Below are 16144 nucleotides of genomic sequence, written 5' to 3' on the forward strand. Positions count from 1 at the left end.
TTTTTTCTCCAATCAAGGCACTGATTGCAGAGAACCATGGTGTGATCGATGGGCCAAGGGTCAACATTCAAGAACACCACCTCATGTCGTCCTGTTATCAGCGATTATTGCAAGTCTTTCACCTTCTGTTTGCTTGGTGAGTGTGCAGAAGTGCAAACATGACAGTGAGGATGAACCATCACTCTTATTTTAGGGCTCTTATTTTTCTTCTTGGCTAGGACTCCCATCAAACAAGCCATCCTTAGCTAAGGTCAGCAATAGGCTCCTGTGAAGCTCATTGTCATGTAGCCCTGTCACAGTTGTCAGATTAAGACAAGAACGTAAGCAAAACTTTAGGGTGCCCAACTGTGCAATCAGAGCTGATAGTCCTCTGCTGTAGAAATGAGACCCAAGATTTCTGATGACATGTGGCTGGCAGTCGGTGCATGAAAAGCCTACAGAGCTTGAAGAATGCTTACATTTCTCTTCCCTACACTAGGGATTATTGCAAAAGGTGATTGATGTCTTCTCTTTTCTCAGGAGTGGATTTTCTCAACACGAAAACCATAGCTTGCTGAAATCTGGTCTCCGTGTCCTAGCACATAGACTCAAGCCAGGGGAGAGGGATCTCCCTCTTGAGGAGTTGCTCAGGTAAAATAAAGAACATGTCCCTCATGGTGCACCCCTTAGGTTTTTTTAGCCCTATTTTTAATAGACCACCTTCTTCTTCTTGAAAAACTGATCCTTCCGGGTAGTTTTTCAGATGGATTTAAAAGGTAAAGATTCAGAAACAGGATATAGGATCCATCACTGGGCATGGGAAACTGAATATAAGAATGTGTTTATTATGCCAATAATATACCAGCAATGTTATAATAATAATAACAATAATTTCTTTTTTGTATCCTACAGTCAGAGTTTTCAATACTTACTGAACTTCCAGCACAGTATTCCCAACATTTATTGTGCACTGAGCCTCACTCAGCTTCTGCTTGTCATTACTGAAAAATCTGGGACTAGCCAGAAAAGCAATGAAATAGGTAATGTGGACAGAGTTTCCCTGTATAGCATAGCTTTAATTTGTATAAATTATGTGTAGTTTTGAGAGTTTTGGCAAGTACATTGAAGAAGGCATGCTATGCTTTCAAGAAATAAAATGTTGAAAGGATTTCATTTATGGTTAGTGTTTCTCAACTAACCTAGATGGAAAGTAGGATTCCAAAGTGGATGATGCACACAATGTTTGTACGTCTTATTGGAAATTCCCTGAAAATAGGGGGAGCTTTGTAAGTCACAAACCAAAAGAGATCATTGAAAAATAGGATTATGAGACTATGACTCCAGTGGGTGCAGAACCACAGGTGCTTGGGCCCACAGATGTCTCAAATGGCAAGAAATAAAAGTTGATGCAAAATCACATGGTGTTCAACACATGTTATCTGCCTAGCTCATGGATAGCCAGTATGGTGCCCCTTAAATGTTGCTGGACTACAACTCCCATCATGCCCGACCATTGGCTTTCTTGGCTGGCCTAATGGGAGTTGGAGTTCAGCAACCTCAGGATAGCCCCATGCTGGCTACCCAATTGAGACACTGAAAGCAGATCAACGGACTGTTGCCTGCCTTACACAATAAAATAAATCCATGCATTCTTCCTTTGTTGTTCTTCGATAGCTTCCGTCACTAAACATTTTCTCTGCCAATCATGGCTGCAGCCCAGTGGAATTCGTCAGAAAGGCACCCAGTTTAATGATGCTCTCCACACCGTGTTCTGGTAAGGATGGCTTTCTGTATGAGATATAAGCACAATGCTCTCTACTATCATTCCCACAAAAAGATCATGATGTAGCAGCCAGTTCATTTCATTTGACATTGAAAAGGCCTCATTGGCAACTACCGAGATGGTTTAAAAATCCCAATTTCTAATCAAATTGTATTTGTAACTATGCTACGTTTATAATTATGAATGTTGATGAAATAGGGAGGAAAACATCTTTTATGCTTTTCTAGTACATCAAGTCTAATGTAATGTAGTACTGTATAAGCCTTATAAGGCTTTCTGATACCATATGGAATTCTGGTAATTTTTGTGAAAAAAATTGTTCCACACAGTATCTATATGGAGCACACAGATAATATATTGAAGGCGATAGAAGACATTTGCAGTGTTGGGATTCCGCAGCTGATTCAGTCTTCTAAAGATGAATACTCTTCCACTTACCCTACATTGACCAGGTAATGGGGACCTTGAGATTTATTTTTTCCATTGAACAGGTCTCCAAAAGGAATAAATATTGGGAAAACTTATATTATGTATAGAGCATAAATGATGTGTAAATGCTTCAGAGAATAAGAATGCTCAGAAAGCTGTGTCTTATTTCAAAATGGTGTGACTTCAGCACAACTTTCTATTTTCACCAGGCAAACTTTTCCAGTTTTCTTCCGAGTGATGATGGCTCAGCTAGAGAGCTCGGCAAAAAGCATTTCTGCTGGAAAACCATCAGATTCCAGCGAGGTAGGGTGACATAGGGTATCTGAGATTTCTATCAGGGAGTCTGCATGCCACAGCTCTGGCAGAATATGTGTGAGCATGCTCAGTCTCACCATGTACTTCATTCCTGATGCTCAGAGCTGATTTGATTCAGTTTTTATGCACAAGTACAGTAACTAAGTGGTAAAAAAAGCACATGGTATAATCAGTTGTAAAGGTACACACACACACACACACACACACACTCCATGGCATTTAAGCACAATTAGCTTGAAAGTACCTGCTGCAGGAAGATCAAACCCTCGCTTGTATTGTTTATTGTAGGGAACCTCAGTCATAAATGTGTTGTCTTTCACAACTGACAGTGGCCTAATTGAGATGTAACACTAATCTGTGATTTAGCATTGTGTGAACAAGCCTAGGTGAACCTCATACTTGCTCATAACCATTGCCTCTCCCCCTCACCTTGAGGAACATATCTCCTGGCAGCAGCCAGATGATACCCAAATAAACATATTTCTACTCTTGTTACTCCACAGGTCCAGCTAGAGAAGTTGCTATGCTGGAACCTGGCTGTCCGGGATTTCCACATCCTTGTTAATTTAGTCAAGGTGAGCAGCCCTCACATTAAAAAGGAACATGCATTGTTGGAATATGACCGTGCAGGATTCCTGTATTCTTATTCATTTAGTCAAAATGAGTGCCTTTATGTTTAGCCTGGAGAAGAGTAAAAAAAAAAAAAAAGATGTGATAACCATCAACAAACATCTGAAGAGACTGCCATGCAGAAGCAGGAGGCTGTTCCAGAGTGCAGACTAGAATCAATGGGTGGAAATTGCAGGGCAGCTTTTTTTGGCTAAACATTAGGAGAAACTTCCTAACAGCAATTTCCTACAAGAGCTGTTCAGCTGGAATAAGGTGCCTCAGGACCTTGTACAGACTTTTAAGTTCCTTGGGAAGGTGGGAGGAATTGCTTTAACTAGCATTCTGGCTTCTCATCATTCTTTCTGCTGGATCCTTTACTCTTTCCAAACAGGTATTTGACAGTAGGCCTGTGCTCAGTGCTTGCCTGAAGGTAAGTTGAGGATCTGATGACAATGGTGGCTCCCACAGGGGCTTACAAATGTGTGAGAAGACAATCCCTGCCTTCAAGCTCACACAAAATAAAAGAGGGCTGGGAGGGAGCAGGGCGGGTGGAAGCAAGCTCAGGTGCTAATTCTTAATTACAGATATCTTGCAGTGAACAGCAGGAATTGAGGGGAAAAGGAGAGCATCCAAAAGTCGCTGGTCTCTGAGTGCCAAAAATAACCCAGGCAATCTAGGACTTCCAAGAGCCTTCCGCTCTGATACTTCAATTTGACTCTGCACCTGGTTATAATTGCAAGGCAGGGAACACAGCGCTTCGTTCAGTGAAAGGTGCTTATTATGTGAACTTGGATGTAGGTATGAGGGAGCACCATGCTGATACTTGAAATTACTGGCACATGTACCTTCTGCCCAAGTATTCCTGCTACAGTAGAGAAACTTTGGAGCACAAATATGTTTTGATTACATAGCTACATTGCACTACAGACATCTTATGAAACAGTTCCTGAGATTGTTTGAGTGAAACTATAAAAATTAAAATGTGAATTGATAGCAGGGATATGATTCTTCTCTGATTAAGCTGGATTGCTCTGAATAAACCTGAGTGAAAGGGAAATAAACAAATATGCAAGGTTCCATGCTCTGTGTTATAAACCCATGGCTTTTTCAAATAGCATCCCCTTATTTTTGTAAGCAGTTACCACATTTTCTGCCTTTTTGTCTTTGCTCTGCGTAGTATGGGCGTCTGTTTGTGGAAACATTCTTGAAGCTTGGCATGCCCCTATTGGATTGCAGCTTTAAAAAACACAGGGTAAGGTATTAGAAACAGGGCTGTCTTTTGATTTGTGGCTGCTGCTTCTAAGTATGGAGTATACTTAGTGGCTGTGCAAATGATACAATGAAAATGGGGGGGGGGAATGTTTGGTATAACTGAGTTGATCTGAGAACTGAACAGTGCCAATGGTGAAACAAATTATGTGCCTTAGTGACACTTCCTTGCAAACCTGCCACAACCCAAAGTGTGGGGTAATAGTAAGACAGTAAGGGCTGTTTCATGTGTTACTTTTAAATGTACATCTCAAAGAGGTTTAGGGGGCATGTGGCAAATATGGGCATCATACAAGTACACTTGTCCAGGAACCAAGATTGACTGCAACTCCTTTTTTTAATGTACATTTGGTAGCAAACCTGAGTTTGGGGTGATGCAATATGCAAAGCCATCCTAACTGGTTCGGTATACCCCATTGAGTGAAAATAGAGCCTTGAGTTACCGGTACAGTGATAATGCAGTATTCCAAGTAGCCCAATAGGTGGCAGTTTTGAACAGGTTTGTTAATGGTTTTCTTCCGCCTTCCAGGAGGATGTGCAGAGTTTGCTGAAAACCTTGCAGCTGAGCACTAGACAACTTCACCACATATGTGGCCATTCCAAGGTAAAGAAGGCTACGAACAAGGTGTTGGCTTCTAATTTAGTACAATCTGGTCAATCTGCTTTAACTTCTCTATCAAAGTATGCTCAGTCTTCCCATTTCAGTGATTAATTGGAAATCCAGTAAGAGGCTGGGAATCTCCAGGTTGTCCTCCAGCTATTCTTGCTTTATCCGTTCCTGTCCATGCATAATAAGTAGGGTCCGGCTAATGTTTTTATAAGCTAATTGCTATTAGCCTGTAAGTCTGACCTTTATTATTATGGACATATGACAACCACAAGTATATTCTTCTGGAAGGCTAAATTGTCATCATCTGTTTTGCTACTCCTGTTATTTTGTTTTTTTGTTGTTGTAAAATAATAATAGTAGGAGTAATAATATAATATTCAACCCTGATCAGCTTAAGAAGGTTATATTTATGGCGGCAGACCCTTTCCTGCTCCCTTATGCCCCGCTGCCAGTCCTGCTGCCTACAACTTGTTCCTTGACCTTACACTTGTCCTTTTAGAGTTAGCAACTGGGAGAGAAGGGGAGGTAGAAGACAGACTTCAGAAGAAAGAGGAGGTTTGTCCAAAGGCAACAAGCTACAATATCAATAGCACTCTTAAGTTTATAATATACATTTTACAACCTTTATACTATTTAGTTTATACTATTTAGTTATAACAACCATATTGAAGGTCGTTATTTCCATCATAGCAGAGGCAGGGGGATAAAACCTTGCTGAATGCCATTCAGTGCATTCATAAAACAGGGTTTAAAGCCAGATTTCCTATATCCCAAACCAACTGAACAATCCTGATTAAATACATAAAAAGATGCAGATAAGGATTGTTAATTTCCTTCTGTGCATTTCTTCCATGTGTAGATTCATCAAGACACGGGACTCACCAGCCATGTACCACTACTGAAGAAATCCCTTGAGCTGTTTGTTTACCGAGTGAAAGCAATGCTGGCTCTCAATCATTGTCAGGAAGCTTTCTGGGTGGGCGTCCTCAAAAACAGGGATCTGCAGGTGAGAATATATATGTGTCCAGCACCACTTGGTTTCTCGTGAATGGCTCATTGAATGAGCTTGTTGCAATTTGAATGGACATCATTATTCAAGTACTAGCAGAGTAAATGACATAAAAGTTATGATCTTCCATGAATTTAAATGTTATCAGATGCCTTTTTAGAAAGCTGAGTGAACACTGTAAGCAAGCTCTGTACAGTGAAGAAATGGTAAATTGTTGGAACTAGATGAGCCACGTGCAACTCCAATTTTATATTGATCTGGGTTCCTCTTCTCTCATCCATGGTGCAGATAGCGTCATAGTGTCCAGTTGTTGCTAACTTGCTGAATTATTTATTTCAATGGAGATCATTGGAAAGGGCCTCTGAACTCAAAGAAATTAATTTTCAGTCCGGGCTTTTGGAAGCCAGTTTGCTGATAGCATGTTTATCCTCTTCAGTGGAATGATATTCAGGTACACACACAGTATTTGAGTTGAAATATAATTAAGCCCTTTCTTAAATTAAAAGTATTTGTGCCATGTCCTTCCAGTAGAATGTTTGAGGCAGCTCATAACACACCTTCAAAATACAGGTAGGTAGCCATGTTGGTCTGACGCAGTCGAAATAAATTAAAAAATTGTCCAGAACAAACTTAGTTGGTCTCCAAGTTGCTACTGGACAATTTTTAAATTTTAAAATTTATTTCTTCAAAATACTGTAAGTGACAAATGCAAGAACAACTAAAAAGGGGCAGGGACAGCAACCAAAAGAGCTTTAAATCGAAATAGTCATGCCAGGAGTCAAACGCTTGTCTAAAACAAAAGGTCTTTACAGAGTAGCAGAGAGTTCCATTTTTGAGTGGGATCATAAGTTTATTGTGTCCATTTTAGGGAGAAGAAATTCTTTCACAGGCATCCCAAGCTAGCAAGATGGAGGAGGAGATTTCCACACTTCCCACAGAGGTAATTCTCTAAAGCACCTATTGTGGTTGTTGTTGTTTTTAATGATCATTATATTCTGCAGTGAGGGACGTGGGTGGCACTGTGGATTAAACCACAGAGCCTAGGGCTTGCCAGTCAGAAGGTCGGCGGTTTGAATCCCCGCAACAGGGTGAGCTCCCGTTGCTCAGTCCCAGCTCCTGCCAACCTAGCAGTTCGAAAGCACATCAATGTGCAAGTAGATAAATAGGTACCGCTCCAGCGGAAAAGTAAACGGTGTTTCTGCGTGCTGCTCTGGTTTGCCAGAAAGCGGCTTAGTCATGCTTGCCACATGACATGGAAGCTGTACACTGGCTCCCTCGGCCAGTAAAGCGAGATGAGCTCTGCAACCCCAGAATCGTCCACGACTGGACCTAATAGTTAGGGGTAAAAAGGTAAAGAGGCCCCTGACTATCACGTCCAGTCGTGTCCGACTCTGGGGTTGCGGCGCTCATCTCGCTCCAGAGGCCGAGGGAGCCGGCGTTTGTCTGCAGACAGCTTCCGGGTCATGTGGCCAGCATGACAAAGCTGCTTCTGGCGAACCAGAGCAGCGCACGGAAACGCCGTTTACCTTTACCTATATTCTGCAGTAAGTGAAGGGTCAAGATTATCATTCTGTTTCTGGTACAGGAAATGCACAATGATAAGATGTCTTCACTGTTGTTGTAATCTGAGCTGTGCCACTGTTGCTTCTTTCTCACTAACATCTTTTGCACGAAATGAGCTGCAGTCTGGGGGGGGGGGCAGGTAGGCTGACAAATGGGCATAATCTGGTTAGCCTAATGAGATAAGATTAAGATGGAAATGGCACCCTCAACCATTCCTTTCTTGGACATGGAAAGGCAGCAATTTGCACATTGGGGAAACCCACAACTAACCTTGTTGTTGTTGTTTAGTCGTTTAGTCGTGTCCGACTCTTCGTGACCCCATGGACCATAGCACGCCAGGCACTCCTGTCTTGCACTGCCTCCCGCAGTTTGGTCAAACTCATGTTCGTAGCTTCGAGAACACTGTCCAACCATCTCGTCCTCTGTCGTCCCCTTCTCCTAGTGCCCTCCATCTTTCCCAACATCAGGGTCTTTTCCAAGGATTCTTCTCTTCTCATGAGGTGGCCAAAGTATTGGAGCCTCAGCTTCACGATCTGTCCTTCCAGGGAGCACTCAGGGCTGATTTCCTTAAGAATGGATAGGTTTGATCTTCTAGCAGTCCATGGGACTCTCAAGGGTCTCCTCCAGCACCATAATTCAAAAGCATCAATTCTTCGACGATCAGCCTTCTTTATGGTCCAGCTCTCACTTCCATACATCACTACTGGGAAAACCATAGCTTTAACTATACGGACCTTTGTCGGCAAAGTGATGTCTCTGCTTTTTAAGATGCTGTCTAGGTTTGTCATTGCTTTTCTCCCAAGAAGCAGGCGTCTTTTAATTTCGTGACTGCTGTCACCATCTGCAGTGATCAAGGAGCCCAAGAAAGTAAAATCTCTCACTGCCTCCATTTCTTCCCCTTCTATTTGCCAGGAGGTGATGGGACCAGTGGCCATGATCTTGGTTTTTTGATGTTGAGCTTCAGACCATATTTTGCGCTCTCCTCTTTCACCCTCATTAAAAGGTTCTTTAATTCCTCCTCGCTTTCTGCCATCAAGGTTGTGTCATCTGCATATCTGAGGTTGTTGATATTTCTTCCGGCAATCTTAATTCCGGCTTGGGATTCATCTAGTCCAGCCTTTCGCATGATGAATTCTGCATATAAGTTAAATAAGCAGGGAGACAATATACAACCTTGTCGTACTCCTTTCCCAATTTTGAACCAATCAGTTGTTCCATATCCAGTTCTAACTGTAGCTTCTTGTCCCACATAGAGATTTCTCAGGAGACAGATGAGGTGATCAGGCACTCCCATTTCTTTAAGAACTTGCCATAGTTTGCTGTGGTCGACACAGTCGAAGGCTTTTGCATAGTCAATGAAGCAGAAGTAGACGTTTTTCTGGAACTCTCTAGCTTTCTCCAAAATCCAGCGCATGTTTGCTATTTGGTCTCTGGTTCCTCTGCCCTTTCGAAATCCAGCTTGCACTTCTGGGAGTTCTCGGTCCACATACTGCCTAAGCCTGCCTTGTAGAATTTTAAGCATAACCTTGCTAGCGTGTGAAATGAGCGCAATTGTGCGGTAGTTGGAGCATTCTTTGGCACTGCCCTTCTTTGGAATTGGGATGTAGACTGGTCTTCTCCAATCCTCTGGCCATTGCTGAGTTTTCCAAACTTGCTGGCATATTGGGTGTAGCACCTTAACAGCATCATCTTTTAAAATTTTAAATAGTTCAGCTGCAATATCATCACTTCCACTGGCCTTGTTATTAGCAGTGCTTTCTAAGGCCCATTTGACTTCACTCTCCAAGATGTCTGGCTCAAGGTCAGCAACCACACTACCTGGGGTGTACGAGACCTCCATATCTTTCTGGTATAATTCCTCTGTGTATTCCTGCCACCTCTTCTTGATGTCTTCTGCTTCTGTTAGGTCCTTACCACTTTTGTCCTTGATTATGGTAATCTTTGTACGAAATGTTCCTTTCATATCTCCAATTTTCTTGAACAGATCTCTGGTTTTCCCCATTCTATTTTTTTCCTCTATTTCTTTGCATTGCTCATTTAAGAAGACCCTCTTGTCTCTCCTTGCTGTTTTTTGGAAATCTGCATTCAGTTTCCTGTATCTTTCCCTATCTCCCTTGCATTTTGCTTGCCTCCTCTCCTCCGCTATTTGTAAGGCCTCGTTGGATAGCCATTTTGCTTTCTTGCATTTCCTTTTCCTTGGGATGGTTTTCGTTGCTGCCTCCTGTATAATGTTACGAGCCTCCATCCATAGTTCTTCAGGCACTCTGTCCACCAAATCTAAATCCTTAAACCTGTTCCTCACTTCCACTGTGTATTCATAAGGGATTTGATTCAGATTGTATCTTACTGGCCCAGTGCTTTTTCCTACTTTCTTCAGTTTAAGCTGGAATTTTGCTATAAGAAGCTGATGATCTGAGTTACAGTCAGCTCCAGGTCTTGTTTTTGCTGACTGTATAGAGCTTCTCCATCTTTGGCTGCAGAGAATATAATCAATCTGATTTCGATGCTGCCCATTTGGTGATATCCATGTGTAGAGTCGTCTCTTGTGTTGTTGGAAGAGAGTGTTTGTGATGACCAGCTTGTTCTCTTGACAGAACTCTATTAGCCTTTGCCCTGCTTCATTTTGAACTCCAAGGCCAAACTTGCCAGTTGTTCCTTTTATCTCTTGATTCCCTACTTTAGCATTCCAATCCCCTGTAATGAGAAGAACATCCTTCTTTGGTGTCATTTCTATAAGTTGTTGTAGGTCTTCATAGAATTGGTCAATTTCACTTTCTTCAGCACCGGTAGTTGGTGCATAAACTTGGATTACTGTGATGTTAAAAGGTCTGCCTTGGATTCGTATCGAGATCATTCTGTCATTTTTGAGATTGCATCCCATTACAGCTTTTGCCACTCTTTTGTTGACTATGAGGGCCACTCCATTTCTGCTACAGGATTCTTGCCCACAGTAGTAGATATGATAGTCACCCGAACTGAATTCGCCCATTCCCTTCCATTTTAGTTCACTGATGCCCAGGATGTCGATATTTATTCTTGTCATCTCATTTTTGACCACATCCAGCTTACCTCCACTCATGGTTCTTACATTCCAGGTTCCTATGCAATATTTTTCTTTACAGCATCGGACTTTCCTTTCGCTTCCAGGCATATCCGCAACTGAGCATCCTTTCGGCTTTGGCCCAGCCGCTTCATCAGCTCTGAATCTACTTGTACTTGTCCTCCGCTCTTCCTCAGTAGCATGTTGGACGCCTTCCGACCTGAGGGGCTCATCTTCCAGCGTCATAACTTTTATATGCCTGTTGTCTTTGTCCATGGAGTTTTCTTGGCAGGGATACTGGAGTGGCTTGCCAGTTCCTTCTCCAGGTGGATCACGTTTAGTCAAAACTCTCCACTATGACCTATCCATCTTGGGTGGCCCTGCATGGCATAGCTCATAGCTTCTCCGAGTTATTCAAGCCCCTTCGCCACAACAAGGCATTGATCCATGAAGGGGATCAATATATGCTAATGAGATCTAAACTGGTGGTGAGCAGCCAAGAAATATTTTGGGTTGTGGCGGCTAGCTCAATGAAAATGCTTATAGATAATGTAAATACATCTGTATCCCCTAATCTTCACTGCTTAAGTGCCATGATTTTTTTTCCAGGAGGAGGAGGAAGGGGAAGATTCAGAGAATGAAGATGGGATGGATATCAAAGAAAGTGATGAAGACAGCTCTGATTAGCATGCGCTATACTGGCTTAATTCTTCATGGCATAATTACTGGAACTAGTAAATTAAAGGAAGCAAATATTGAATGGATTGTGTGTCCAGAACACCTGTGTTTCAGTAAGCTTATAAGTGGATCTCTAGAAAGATTTGCACCTTGAAAATCAAAGCACTTTTCTCCTTGCAGACAAATCTGTCTCCCTTTTCCTCTCTCATATGCCTTGCTCTCTGTCCATCCCTAAATATTCTCCACTATCCCATGATATGTAAAAACAAAACGTACAACTTTTCATTTGAGTCATGAATTAAGATTTGAAATCTTTGATTAAACATTTGAAAAAATACTAAAGTGTTCATTTTGGTTACTTTCTTCTCATGAAAATATTTCATTACTAGTTTGTATAGTGTTCTAGCCTGTTGTGTTGTTTGCAGTGCTACATGCAGAAATATGTATTAAGATCTTTTGAGTTTCATTCACAAATTTACTAAATAAAGTAGAAATCCTAACTGTTGCATGCTGTGGCAAGTGTTTATAGTTCTAAAGGGGCCCTAATGACATTTCTGTAGGTTTAATTAACCTTCAGCATTTGTGTCTCTTACCCACAAGTCATTTCAAGACTTCTATGACATTATCTATAAGCATTTAAATAGGGCAATTGAATGCTATGGAATCATGTCCATGTCTACACATTGAAAAAATATAAATAATAATAATAAACCTTTATTGTCACTACACCACCTGTGTGCAGTGAAATTAAATGAGGCCCTCCCCCCCCCCACACACATACACTCAGTCTTGTTCGTACTTGTGTGCTTGTCGGAAGTCAATTGCACCACTATTTTCCCCCCCATTCAGCAGCCCAACAGCCCACCGATAAAAACTGTTCTTTAACCTGTTGGTGCAGCTGACTATACTTCTGTATCTCCTGCCTGAAGGTAGGAAATTAAAGAGGTGACGGCCGGGGTGTGAGTCATCCCTGAGAATTTTCCTTGCTCTCCTGAGACTCCTGAATTGCCCAACTAGCTTTAGTCTTTCAAGTATTGCTATTATCTCGATTTAATATGAAATACATGTAGCTTTCCAGAGTGAGAAAATAGTACGTTTGCAGAGAATCAATTATGCCCCAAATTTCATGAATTAGTTGGGAAGGAAAGCAAATATATGTCTCTTGTTTTTGTAACTTTTTATCTTATAGGGGTGTTAACTGGGGTTTGAATATGTCTATAAGATGTGGGATTTGCATTTTAAATTTGGGAAGTCCTGTTTTTTAAAGTCCCTTAGACCTTTAACTATAATCCTTGATTTTGTACAGTTTTAAATGCTTTATCGTAGGGACACAGCAGTTTCTTCCCTCATAATGGCTATGAAGGAAGGAGTTTTTGTGTCATAAGCTTTCAAGTCCAGAGAAGCATTAACTCCACAGTGTAAAAGTAGTATGCAATACTGTAATATTGGCTTCTGCAAATACACAAGCTATGAAAAAGAAGAAAATCTGGTAAACCACAACATCAGGAAAGATAAGTATTGTAGCCAAAACATTCTTAGCCCTTTTCTTAAAAGCATAAGAAGCACAAATATGTTTGAAATTGACCACATGATTTATAAGCATAAGAATCCCACTCTTGCTATCTCCCTCTTGCAGGCTTTAAGTATAGTAGACCTAACTTTCCTTAATCTAAAAAAGCCACTCACTACTGGGCCTCAAAATAGAAACACAAGCAAAAGATTTAACCCACAACAAACCCAAATGCCAACTCTGTCTCTGCATCTACTCAGGCAAGACAGCAATCCCAGACTTGTAGCAGTGCGCAGACTCGCGGGTTTTGGGAGGGCGGGGCCCAGGGAAGGACGGCGCACGCGTACTGCTACCTTGGGCCTGTTCCTGCAAGACAGGCAAAAGCAAGCCTGGGGAGACGGGCTGCGTCTTGTGCGCAAGCGTCGCAGCGTCAGTGGCCGGGGCGAGCGTGCGGGGAGGGGGGTGGTCTTCTCCCAGCTGTCGGTCATGTCGGTGCAGGAGGACCCGGTTCAGCGCGAGATCCACCAGGACTGGGCCAACCGCGAGTACATCGAGGTGATCACCAGCTCCATCAAGAAGATCGCGGACTTCCTCAATTCCTTCGGTACAGAAGCCGCCGCCCTGGCCTTCTTCTCCGTCCTTCCCTGTGGGGGTCGCGATCCCTGCCAAGCGGGGCGGGGGTGGCTGGCTGGGGGCGCTGCTTGCCCACCTCTCACTTTCCCTTTTCTCCGCCTGCAGACATGTCCTGCCGCTCGCGCCTGGCTACGCTCAACGAGAAGCTGACGGCGCTGGAGAGGCGGATCGAATACATCGAGGCCCGGGTAAGGCGGCGGCTGCTCCTTAGTATGGGGGATCCCGGAAGGCGGAGACCCCTTTGCCTGGATGGCTGCGTTGCGCTGCACCCGCGGCCAACTTGGCTTCGGGGATTCTGCTGCCGACCCCCCTGCTCCCTTTCCCCTCTTTTGCAGGCTTCCTCTAGGCACGGAAGCCAGGCTTGCTTATGCCCTCCTTGGACGCTTAGAGGAACCAAGTGTTTCAGGCAGCAGGTTGGGCGCAGGAATGTTGGAAGCCGTCAAATGCTGAGTCAGATCTGGACCACCCAGCTTAGTATGATCTGTGCTGATGGATAAGTGGCTCTGCGGGATTTCAATCAAGGGGTCTTGCCAGCGCTAACTGGATATGCCTGCAATGGAACCTCTGCCGCTGAGCTATGGCCCTTGTGCACTTGAATGATTCATAGAATCATACAGTTGGAAGTCATGGGTCATCTAGTCCAACCCGCTGCAATGCAAAAGCTTCTGCCTTTCCCCCCAAACCTCCCTGTACATAGAAAACTAGCATATAAGGGAGAAGGCAGACACATTGTGATGCAAGCCTCTCTTTTTTGCCTGGAGCCTTCTTCATCACACATCTTTGGCCCACATATTCCACCCAGAAAAAGTCCACTACCCTTAACACTGTATTCAATTTTAAGTTCAAAAAATCATATTGGAGAAAGTAGATGTATTATTTATATATTTCATAACATGTATGCACTGCTTGATTTTTTTTAAGCCCTCAAAGCAGTTTACAAACGTGCTACCAGAGTGGCATGAAATAGTTTATTGAAGCTATTTTATGAAATTTTGGTTGGCATAATGAAGCTATTGATCTAACATAGATTTGGGATTGTTTCATATGGGTCAACACAGCTACTTTTACTTTATTTTTAGATTTTAAGGTGTTATTATTATTTTTGGTGTGCATACTTGATCATATATCTATACTCCTGCAGCAATCCTACATACGTTTCCTAAAGAAACTTAGGAATCTCCTCTTCCCCCTTCCCCTCCCAAGAAACCACATTCCATGGCAAGCAAGCTCTCTTCTTTCTTTTGAACAGGTAACAAAAGGTGAAACGCTGACATAGGGTGGCGGAGGCTGGCAGGGAGCCAACCTGGAAAAGAATGTGCAGCTGTTTACGAAGCTGACGATCAGACATCAAGTTTCTTCATTACTTAATATGGATGGGAGTTATGCTCGTCTCTGCCCCTTGGGAAGCTGCATCCCCCGTTTGGAGCCTGTGACTTTGTGCGGGTGATTTCCACCTGAAATGGCTAAATTGTACAAGAGCATGTTTAATTATGTCGTTTTTACACAAGCCGATTTATGCGCTTGCAAAGCTCTCTTTAACAGAATCTTTATGAAACCAAATCTTCATTTCTGGGAACACAATGATGATGATGTTGTTTTTTAACAGTTGAAACAGACCAGGATGTTGGGACTGTGCATAGTGGGTAGTTTCAATATACACAGTAAGAGCATCCTGTGGCTGACTTTTGCTGCTGGAAGGGATCAATTCATTTCACTGCGGCTGTCCAACAGAAAAAATATGCAGTGTGTTTTGGGGGCAGGGGGGAGACTATCATGTGCCAAGGGAGGGGGGGCTTAGTTTTCTAAGTATTTTGTATTCTCTGATGTAACTTGGGGTGTCTTTTTTCCATTTGTGTTTCAACAATAAAACCTCCTGTGCTTAACAAGTATGGTCAGTCTGCAGCTAGAGTTTGGGGTGGGTGTACATAAGGGATACTGCCGCAGTGTATTTAGCCCACCCAGTGCCAGAATAGTGTGAGTGTCCAATAAAATATTGGTGGACACTTGCAGCTCCCCAGTGTATCCATAGTTAAACATTTTAAATGTTAGCAGTAAATTTATTTTTATTTTAATATTGTGGAATTCAGTGTTGTGCTAGGAGATTGACCTGTCACTGCAAGCACTTCTGCTTGCCCAGTGGAACAATATCCCCCATGTTGTGGGGGGTTTCTTCTGACCTGAGGGGATGTGGGGATGCAGAGGGAGAAGAGGGTAGCCCCACTGTGCTATAGTGGGAGAATCTGCCCTGGCTACTACCAGTAGGACCAGGTAGTTCAATGTGGCTCGGTTGCTGTGAACTTGATGGTGAGCACTGGGTAATAAATCAAATGAACAACTAATAATAATAAATAGTATACTGCTTAGATGCCTATTTTGGCCTTAAGTGATATATTAATTAATTTTAAAATAACAATAAGCACTGAAAGCTGGGGCAAACCACCATGTGCAGTGGTACCTCTACTTACGAATTTAATGCGTTCCAAACGCACATTTGTAAGTCGAAAAAAATTGTAAGTCAAATCCCATAGGAATGCATTGGGAGAAAAATTCATAAGTCGAAGCAACCCTATCTAAAAATTCGTAAGTCGAAAAAATCCTATCTAAACCGCATCCAAGATGGCGGACGGAGCTCCATTCGTAAGTAGAAACATTCGTAAGTAGAGTTATTCATAAGTAGAGGTACTACTGTATTCACCAGGCCACAAACTCTGAGCCAT

The 16144-nt window shown here is 42.6% G+C and overlaps 2 protein-coding genes across 2 annotated transcripts in view; both read left to right on the forward strand.

Moving 5' to 3' along the window:
- The window catches only part of FANCD2 (FA complementation group D2), a 38183-nt gene extending 26614 nt beyond the window's left edge, over window positions 1-11569 (forward strand). Inside the window, exons 32-44 of the mRNA XM_035105957.2 lie at window positions 18-136; window positions 520-630; window positions 892-1019; window positions 1654-1753; window positions 2092-2214; window positions 2401-2494; window positions 3010-3081; window positions 3507-3545; window positions 4293-4367; window positions 4914-4988; window positions 5854-6000; window positions 6872-6943; window positions 11216-11569. Coding sequence (XP_034961848.2) covers window positions 18-136; window positions 520-630; window positions 892-1019; window positions 1654-1753; window positions 2092-2214; window positions 2401-2494; window positions 3010-3081; window positions 3507-3545; window positions 4293-4367; window positions 4914-4988; window positions 5854-6000; window positions 6872-6943; window positions 11216-11293 — 1233 coding nt within the window. The 3' untranslated portion in view covers window positions 11294-11569. The remainder of the gene's footprint in view (window positions 1-17; window positions 137-519; window positions 631-891; window positions 1020-1653; window positions 1754-2091; window positions 2215-2400; window positions 2495-3009; window positions 3082-3506; window positions 3546-4292; window positions 4368-4913; window positions 4989-5853; window positions 6001-6871; window positions 6944-11215) is intronic.
- A 1569-nt stretch (window positions 11570-13138) lies between these two features.
- Window positions 13139-15313, forward strand: BRK1 (BRICK1 subunit of SCAR/WAVE actin nucleating complex). The gene is made up of 3 exons (XM_035105956.2): window positions 13139-13398; window positions 13533-13615; window positions 14677-15313. The coding sequence occupies exons 1-3, from the start codon at window positions 13281-13283 to the stop codon at window positions 14701-14703; spliced, it is 228 nt and encodes a 75-aa protein (XP_034961847.1). The 5' UTR covers window positions 13139-13280; the 3' UTR covers window positions 14704-15313.
- The last annotated feature ends 831 nt before the right edge of the window (window positions 15314-16144 follow it).

The sequence above is a fragment of the Zootoca vivipara genome, chromosome 2, assembly GCF_963506605.1.
Source record: "Zootoca vivipara chromosome 2, rZooViv1.1, whole genome shotgun sequence".
Taxonomy (NCBI): Eukaryota; Metazoa; Chordata; class Lepidosauria; order Squamata; family Lacertidae; genus Zootoca; species Zootoca vivipara.

Coding starts and splice junctions, on each gene's coding strand:
- BRK1 (XM_035105956.2), top strand. CDS start 13,281: ATGTCGGTGCAGGAGGACCCGGTTCAGCGCGAGATCCACCAGGACTGG. Junction 13,399..13,532: donor GGACTTCCTCAATTCCTTCG/GTACAGAAGCCG, acceptor CTCCGCCTGCAG/ACATGTCCTGCCGCTCGCGC. Junction 13,616..14,676: donor TCGAATACATCGAGGCCCGG/GTAAGGCGGCGG, acceptor TCTTTTGAACAG/GTAACAAAAGGTGAAACGCT.